The sequence below is a fragment of the Lactuca serriola genome, chromosome 7 (assembly GCF_051521515.1).
Source record: "Lactuca serriola cultivar US96UC23 chromosome 7, Lser_US96UC23_V15, whole genome shotgun sequence".
Classification (NCBI taxonomy): domain Eukaryota; kingdom Viridiplantae; phylum Streptophyta; class Magnoliopsida; order Asterales; family Asteraceae; genus Lactuca; species Lactuca serriola.
Genome location: NC_136414.1, coordinates 136,504,754 through 136,514,551, shown reverse-complemented (window position 1 = coordinate 136,514,551; position 9,798 = coordinate 136,504,754). Strand labels below are relative to the sequence as shown.

Genomic DNA, 9,798 nt, shown 5'->3' with positions numbered 1-9,798 from the left:
GTGGTCATTGCAGTAGTTGTAGATCATGTGTTTTGGTTTGCGCTTATGATAATAAGTTAATAACCATCATAATTACTACATAGATATAGACATATACTAGTTCTTCTATCTTTATTTTTTATGATATAAATTATGCATGTTTTACATTTTTCCTTGCTAACCTGCCAAACTTTTTTTTTTGGTTACAAATATGCGTTCGGTGCATTTCCACCATAAAATTTCAACATAATGTTATTCTCATCCATGAATTTTGTGGTTATTTGTTTGCTTTTCCCATGTTCATCTTTGTGAAATTTACTAACATACCAATATATTTTATAGGATTGTATTTGTTTGCTTGTCGATAAATCAGGTATTCAGGCATATACCATAATTTAAATTTTCATACCTGATATTTGAACTGATATATATATATATATATATATATATATATATATATATATATATATATATATATATATATATATACACACGGATTAACCAATTACCTAATTTTTCATACCCGAACCCAATTAACGAAACCAGACAATCCGAATAAGAAACGAGTCAGTCTATGTATCGGTTTTTTTTGCCTAATATTAAACAATGATTCATCATTTTCGAAAAAAAAAACAAACAGGGTACAATTTAAACTTACTTGTTGTGATGCCATGTCTTTCAAATGATTCCAATTATTCGCGTCTTTTGCATCTTTAACACCAACTTGTTTGTTTAGTTTCCGTTTCACATGGATCATCTTACTCTTTTTACCAAAAAAAACACCCCATGATAACATGACAAAAATATATATAAAAAAAATTATTATTATGGCCAAATTAGAAAAAAAAAAATTTGTTAAAGGGTGGTTTTAACTTTTAACGAACAAAAGAAAGTTACACTATGATAGCGAACTATTAAACCCCCTAAAGTGGGTAACAATTATATATATATATATATATATATATATATATATATATATATATATATATATATATATATATATATATATATATATATATATATATATATATATATATATATATATATATATATATATATATATATATATATAACGGATTTAAGGGTAAAAATAAAATATAATTGTTAAACAAAAAAACACAAAAATATAATTGTTTTTAAGTAATTAGTCCATAAATCAAATTGACCAAAACATTGTAAGTTTTTGTATAGGTCAAAATAGATAATAAGATCGAATTGAGCTAACTTAAAGACAATCTTTAATCTTTAATAAAAATTTAGTGTCTAAATAAGATTCAAAAAGTTATAATCTCATTATAACATATAAAATTTTACATAAAACTTTGGGATGGGTTAGAGAAATTATTAACATGATCTTTAAGGCTATAGGATGATGTGATACCATACTCCCTACAAATTTTATTTGTCACTCAACTCACTTCAACGTCACATTATTTCATTACATTTTGTTATCGTTATAACAAAAACAACAAAAAATAAAACATTGACCCAATACATCATTGAATTCATCTTGACCATAGTTTTAATTAACGGCATCTTGACCCAATATGTACATAGAATCATAAACTCACATTTAGATTCATCTTGATCTACGGATTCAACTAAAATGGAAGCACATATGGATTCGAAAACGATATAATTGATTCACTTTGACCCTTTGACCGATGTATCCAATTGAAACATATTCATATTTAAGTATTTAACCCATGGATTCGGTTGAAATGGATTGACCATACAATTGATTTCTCCCGCAATGGAGTCTAAATGAGCATAATGGGCGGTGTTCCTCATCTTCATTGCATACTTGCATAACCGTTTAACTCATTAGATAAGTATGCCTCAACTAAATCTTTTGAGTTTGATAAAAATAAGAGAAAATAACTAATCTAATAAAAAAAATTAAGCTTTTTCTAAAAATTAAGTAAAAGTTACGGTTTCTCAACAAATAACTACAATTTTCGTAGATTGACCTGTGAAAATGCCCTAAACAATGTGATTTTGGAAAAAATAAAAAACTGCAGCTTCAATCTCTAAAATTACTGCTCACTATGAAAAATATTGTCAAGAAAATATTTTTTACACTTTTTATAGTGGTAATTTACAAAGATGCTTCTTATCTCAAAATAGACATTTATATTCTTAAAGCAAAGTTTTAAGTTGAATTTATTTTATTTTATTTTAAATAATTTTTTGTTATGGTTATTGGTGGATTCTTTTAAATTTTTATCTATTTTTGAAAAAAGCTTAACATTCTTAACTGATTTTTAATTAGTTTTTAATTTTAAATGCTACTCAATATACATGAATTTAAATTACCACATTAATATTACAAGAAACAAAAGAAACAATCTTCAACAATCGTTTTCATTTTTAAAGTAAACAACATGAACATGTAAAACCCTTTATTTCATCTTTTATTTTTGGCGGAGAAAACTTGTTTTAATTAACAAAAAGATATAATTGGAAAACCAAATTTTTTTTAAGTGGAAGATAAATTAGAAAAATGGATTATATGAAACTAAGTTTATAATATTCCGAAATTATTATCAACAAAGATTCGTATTTTTCGTAGGTTTCCTTGCTATTTCTAGGTTCAATTAAAAACTCGAAAAAAAAAAAACCAAAATATTGTTGAATTCAGAATCTTTCCATTATAAATATATATTATTAAATAAAGGCAATATCATAGATGACCGCATAGCGCAGTGGATTAGCGCGTCTGACTTCGGATCAGAAGGTCGTGGGTTCGACTCCCACTGTGGTCGTTTTTTATTTTACTTTTGTACCCATTGATTCTACTCTTTCTATTTTACTTTATGCAGTTATGATCCCTGCACTTTCTTTCTATTGTGTTTAGCTACTCCACTTTTGCGTTTCACCATTTTCCTACCTTTATATCACTTTTCCCCCTTTTAGCCTACTGCTCCTTTTGCCTATTTTTCTTTTCACATTTACCCATACTGATTTATGTTGCACACCTAGATAGTATCTGTTTTTGAAGTGGTAAAATATTTTTAATCGTTTTCCATGTTTATATATAATAACGATCGTATGTATGTTTGTTTTTTTTTCAAATATGGTAGATAAAATAATTAGAAAAATAAACAATTATTTACATATTTAATAACAAATATCAAATAAATAGTCGTTTGTTATTTAATGTCCGGATCGCCCACGCCGAACACCAAACAATCACTAAGCCCAATATAGTAATTCAGATTTTATTAACTTTTAATTAAACATTATTTAAAAAAGTTTGTCATAAACAATAGTATTCAATTTGCTTTTTACAGGGGCGGATCCCTTTAGGGGCTAGGAGGGGCCATGGCCCCCCTGTTTTTTTTGCCTTCTAATACCATATATATTATATATCAGCTTATTTGTTTAGGATGAATATTGAATACTACTTATGGCCCCTCAGAATTTTCAAAACGCTAACAAGAGAAGATAATGCATCCATTATAACAGCTCGGTAGAATAAAATTTAAAATTATTAATCTACAAATAAATATATATTTTCCAGCAAAAGAGTTTTACAATTATTGAGATAAAATAGGAAAAGAGAAGTTGCAGAAAATAAGAAAGATAACATATTCAAAGATCAAAGATCAGTTAAAATATCTTCAAAAAAAAAAAAAAAAAACCAGGAGATACAATGAATGAGAGATCATCGCCTTCCACCGGAGAGTAACTACCCTGCCATATCTCGCCCTTCATGGTCGTCTTACTCACCCATACACCACCGCGACGTATGCGTTCTTCTTCTCATGGGCTAATCTTCCATTGCTTTTTGAGGATTAGACTCTCCTGCGGTTATCTTCCTTTGCTTTTTGAGGATTAGACTCATTTATTTTATTTTATCAATGTCTTTGTTTTTGATGATTTAACAATGTTACTATGACCTGCTGACATATTAGGTGTGACCTTAGGCTCTAGGACCTTTCAGACCTTATCTTTCTTATGTTTTTATATAGTGCATCGTACAACTCATCTTAACTTATTTCCTTTGTTTTTGTTTCTTGTTATATCTTGTTAAGTAGAGAGATATTTTGTTAAATCGTCTAAACTTAATTGTATCTATAGGGTTAAAAGCTAATAAACTTTCATTTAGGTCCACGTGTGCAATATAGTTTTTTTTTCTTTAATTATATTTGTTAGCATTCCCCTTTTGCCTAAATGTTTCATCTAATTAGTTTTTAGTAGAAAATTTTGCTATGAGTGTAATAATCTGTTCAACTTTAATGAAATTGTCTGCTTTTTATATTTATATTACTATAATTATATATATATATATATATATATATATATATATATATATATATATATATATATATATATATATATATATAGAGAGAGAGAGAGAGAGAGAGAGAAAAAAAAAAGAGAATTCGGCCCCTCCCTCTTATTGCTTGTGTTCCGCCCATGGTTTTAAAAAGCGCGCCATGGCGCAAGGCGTGATGTAGCCGTTACGAAAACGTCCAAGGCGGGTTTGTTAAGCATGACGTCCAAATAACGTGTCAATGCGTGTCTTATCGCGTTATGACGCGAGTTTTTTTTCAAGGCGCGAGTTTTTTCGATTTTTTTTTGTTTTTTTTTGTTGAGCCTAAAATAATTGAGTTTTTGTTAATTTTTTTATATTAAATATTAATATAACACTTCTAAAAACTTCATGTATTTAATACAATTCAATAATTATATGATTTATCTCTTTTAATGTATATAAAATAGTCACGCCTTGAAAAACGTCATGGTTCGCCAAGGTTTGGCATAACTTAATTTTGACCTCGCCGTCAAGTCACGCCTTGCGTTTTTTTCCGCCCCTGCTCTTTAGACTGGTCGTCTTGTAATTGTACTCGATGTATCAACCAAACATTTTTTGGGCGAACCTATTGGGGTGAATTTCAAGTGGGTAAACTGATATCACTATGGCATACAAAATAACATAATTTGTTAACTTAGATCTGCTTATCATCCTCATGGAATTTTTTATTTAAATTATAATTAAAATACGACAAAATACAAATATTATAATGATTTTAAAATTTTAAAAATAAAAAATAAAAACTATATTGCACACCGTATAAGCGTCGCATGAACATAAGTAAACAAATTCTGGCATGCACATTGCAATATGGTTGAAATTGACTCCAATGAGGAACAGTTAAAAAAAAAAACAAATCTAGTATTGTCGGTTGTTATAAATCATTAACCCTTATTAAAAACATATGATTAAGCACCTTAAAAGAACACGATTCTTTTTAATTTAGCATCAACATGTCAAATAAACAGGAGTCTCAAGTTGGCAAAGTTTTGACACTTACAAGGCTCTACAAACACATCTATTCCTACACAAATTCATTCCAGCCTCTAAAACAGCAACTACGATTCCGACACCGGAATCGGCTTCACTGCAGTCTGAATTCTCCTAAAGGCGACCTTCACTCTTTCCTTCAACCCCTCATTCTCACTCTCAACTTCCCCATTCTTCTTATCAAGATACGCCACATTCTCATCAACCCTAACCACCAACCTCCCATCATCCCCATACTTGACATTCCCAAACAAAGACAACAACAAAGCATGCACAATCTTCTCCCTCTTCCTACCCTCCTCCACCTCATCCACCACCTCCTCTGCCTCCACCACCACCTTCACCATCTCCCTCCCCGCATTCAACACCAACGCCACCACCGAATCCGACACCATATCACCTATCGGATCCGCCACCCACTCCACCGCCAAATGCCGCTCCGACTCCCTCCTCACCGTCACCTTCCCATGAACCACCAACGCCGGAATCCCCAATTCCGATTCCGACGGAATCACCGATTCCGATTCCGTCGGAATCACCGATTCCGACACACTCTCGTAAATCTGCTTCAACCGATGCTTAATCACACCGAAAGCACCGGAATACGGAATCGTAATCCGTTGCGTGATATTCGCGGTCGACAACTGAGAAAAAACATGCAAATCATCCGGCGCAATTATCTGATATGAAAACCCTTTCCGCACCAACACCCCGCTAACATTCTCCCCCGATTCCGGTTCCCTCTCCCCCAACCGCCCAATCGTTTTCGCCATTTTCTCCGAATTAAACTGCATTTCAACCGCCTGACAATTCTTTGGCGTAAAAATCTTAATATTCCGATCCACAAAAAAACTCACAAGCTTTTGCTTCAACCTCCCCATCTCATTCGCTTCCCCATGAACCAAAATGATATTCGGAGGCATCAACTCCTCCAAAAAAGTAGTCGTTTGCGCACAATCCGCATGAGCCGAAAACGAAATATAATGAACTTGCATGTTCAAAGGCGCAGTCAACCCGTTCATCAAAGTCACCTCTTTCGGTTCATTTATAATCATTTTAGCCAATGTCCCTTCCACCACATACCCCGGAATCACACACGCGTTTTTCTTCTCCGCACACCATTTATCAAACAACTGTCGCGAGAGCCCGCTTTGTAAGCTCCCAGGGCTCGCCATCACCACAGACGGGCCCACATCGTTGAATTCCTCGATACTTTTCAAGGGTGAAATATGTTTAAAATCAAAAGGGTTTGAATTCGCGAATTGCGTCCGGATCCTTTCGTTCATCGAGTTTATGTAAGTTTGGTAAACCGCCATGCAACGTTTGGCGAGGGGCGACGCGTAATATATCGGGACGTTGTGTAATTCCGGGTGGTTTGACCAGTATTCGTCGAGGATTAAGAGGAGTTCTTGGGCCCGGCCAAGGGCAAAAGCGGGAATTAACACACGGCCGCCTTGGGAGATTGTGGTGTGGATGACATCGGTGAAGCGTTTCTCGCGGATGTGGCGGGATTGGTGGAGTTGGACACCGTAAGTGGATTCGATGATGCAGATGTCCGGGGAGAATTGGGGGAGTTCGGCTGCGCGGAGGTGGCGGTCTTCCTCTCGGGAGTAGTCACCGGTGTAGAGGACGCGGACTCCGGCGATGTCCACCATGAACATGGCGGCACCCAGGACGTGGCCGGCGGTGTAACACCAGAAACGGATTCCGTTCACTTCTAGGGTTTGGTGGAAGTCGATTACCTACATGAGGTGGAGAATGTAAAAATCATGAGGGTATTTTGGTCTTTTGATGAAAAATGGAACTATAACACACCTCAATTTTATCCATGGAACGAAGGATGTCTTGTTCATCGAATAACATGTCTTCAACTGAAACTTTGCTCACTTTCACATAATCGGATAGAAGTAACTTGTAAATAGCCTTTGTTGCATGAGTCATGAAAACCCTTCCTTTAAATGTGGTCTGAAAAAACAACCGATGGTATTTAGGTAAATATGAAAACATAAGATTAAAGAATAGCGAAATAAGATATTAACATAAACAAACCTTTTCCAGAAAATATGGAAGGGATGCAGCATGATCCAAGTGAAAACTGTGCATGATTGAATTGTATAGTTAAAAAGATAATCAACAACTTATAAAGGCTGCAGAAAGTAGCAGAGCTTACTGAGTAATGAGAAGAACATCAATGGTAGAAGGGTCAATTTCGTCAAAGTAAGGCAAAGCAGCCATGCCCGAAAATGCAGGATGAATTCCACAATCGAACTATCAAGAGAAGAAGAAATCATCCTCCAAAACTAGGAAAACAGAATTACAGAAAGAATGAAAGTAATGATAGAATAATGAATGAATGTGTAGTGTACCATAACAGTTTTCCCTTTGAAAGTCATGAATACACATGATCTTCCAACTTCGCTTCCAGCGCCTAATGGAGTTATGGTGAGTAAATCTGATTCTCTAGTCACAGTCGAATCACGCCTCTTCAGTGAAGATGATGATTGTTGTGGCCCCGTTGAAGCCATTTCTATTGAATTAAGCTGCTGCAATTCATAAAGAAATATGCATCAGTCATCTCAAGTGCATAATAAAAAGCATCAGTCATCTCTGCTTCATCAATTCTAAAAAACATTCATGTGCTTAATTGGAACAATAAATTCATGTGCTTCGCCTATTAAAAAAAATAACTGCTTTATCGATCCAGGGGAGTACCGAACCAGAAAAAGAAAAAGAGATTAACACCAAACCAGAAATTAATAATCGGATTAACCAGAAATCAGAAAGGAATTGAGCTCTAGATTCAAAATCGAACAAGAAATCATGTATTTATCATCCAAGAGGTGTAACGAACCAGATAAGGAAAGTGGAACTTACCGGGAGACCAGAGATGAAGTAAGTGGCCGGCGCCGGTGCCGGCAATCGGATGTCTGGAGCGGAGATTAGAGAAGGGTCGCCGATGTGGGAAGCTGCAGAACGTTTGTGAAGGAGGCTATGTGACAATAAGCTATTTTAAAACTCAATCCCAAACACTCTCTTGATTAAAACCCTATGGTCCAGTTTCATGCACCAGAGATTAAGGGTTTTGCAACAATGGTATTTGTGAAACCCTAATTTGAAGAAACTTGCGCGCGCGGTCGGGATTCGGGAAGGGGTGTGTGCCTGTGTGGGGTCTGTGTATGTGCTTCTTCTTTTTAACATATATTGATTAAAAGGAAATTAAATAATCTAACTACAAATATATTTGAAGTAGATAATTAAAAAATAAATAAATAAATAATAAAAAAATATTAAAAAAACACTTTTGGTCAAAATAACCATTTACACTTTAGTTCATTTAAAAAAAATAATAATAATAAAAACTATAGAAAATAAAAGAAAGTAAATGGAAAAAATAAATTATTCATGAATTTCAAAAAAAGGAAATAAATTATATATTTTAGTCGTTTCCCGAGTTGAAAAGAAAAGAAAAGATAGTTAAAAATGACAATCCTTACAAAATCGTTGAATCGTGGGTTAAGCTATTGTTTCTTCCCCGATGCATTTTGCAGGTGTTCATGTCTAAGAATAGACAGGAAAGTAGGTTTGAGAACAGGAATCCGTACAAAATCGGTGTATATTGAACTATTTAGCTACATTAGGGAAAGAGGATGGTATTGTCACATTAGTTAAAAATATGTTCGACAATGTAGGTCTTGGGTCTCCATGCCAAGGAGCGAATCACTTTCAGGAGGACAGAACAAATGGTCATACCAACGTCATGCAATGTCATCGTAAGGTTGTTGATAGACATTTTACAGCAGCAGTGAAAGTGTTATGCTCATCGGATGTTGTTTCATATGACAATGGTAACATCAAATCTTTATAGGCTAAGCATCCATACAAGCTAAGGGTGAACAAAAACCGCACCCCAACTAAAATTAACCGCAAAACTGCAACCGATAAATCGCAACCGCAATAAAAACTGATGGTGAGGTTTTTTGTTTTTCAAAAACCGCAAATTTACGGTGCCGTACAGTTATTAGTTTTCAAAAACCGCAAAAAAAAAAACTGCATCATACCGCATATATTATATACAACTTTTTTTTTATTAATTATTAATATATTAAATATTAAAAATAAGACAAGTTTCATGGATGAAAGAATGATAAAATTTTAGATAAAAAAATGTTGGTTTTTTGTTATGTTTAACTTTGGAAAATGGTGAAATTTAACAATTTTAAGATATTTATTGTTAATTACTAGTGATTTAATCTTTTTAATATATTAGTTGTTTGTGATTTAAGTTAATTGTCTTATGCTTTATTCTTTTTTATTATTATTACAAGTAATATGTTTGAACTCTTAAACCGTTTAAACTTTAAACTACGGTTAAAAACCACACCAAATTCATGCGGTTAATAACCGAAACACAAAAACAAAACAAAACAAAACTGCACCACAAAAATACCCGTTTAACCACACCGCAAAAATAACTGCACTAAGCGGTTTTGAAAATGGATTAACCGCAT

At 33.5% G+C, this 9,798-nt stretch overlaps 1 protein-coding gene and 1 non-coding gene across 2 annotated transcripts; one reads left to right on the top strand and one right to left on the bottom strand.

The window, feature by feature from the left end:
* Positions 1–2,670: 2,670 nt before the first annotated feature.
* TRNAR-UCG (transfer RNA arginine (anticodon UCG)) lies at positions 2,671–2,744 on the top strand. Its single transcript has one exon. It is a non-coding gene; the product is annotated as a tRNA-Arg (tRNA).
* Positions 2,745–5,208: 2,464 nt separating this feature from the next.
* CPSF73-I (cleavage and polyadenylation specificity factor 73-I) lies at positions 5,209–8,383 on the bottom strand. The gene is made up of 6 exons (XM_079009164.1): positions 8,165–8,383; positions 7,657–7,833; positions 7,461–7,558; positions 7,340–7,385; positions 7,106–7,255; positions 5,209–7,032 (listed from the first exon to the last, which is right to left on the bottom strand). Exons 2-6 carry the CDS (start codon positions 7,813–7,815, stop codon positions 5,359–5,361), a joined length of 2,127 nt encoding a protein of 708 aa, XP_078865290.1. The 5' UTR covers positions 7,816–7,833; positions 8,165–8,383; the 3' UTR covers positions 5,209–5,358.
* Between the last annotated feature and the right edge of the window lie 1,415 nt (positions 8,384–9,798).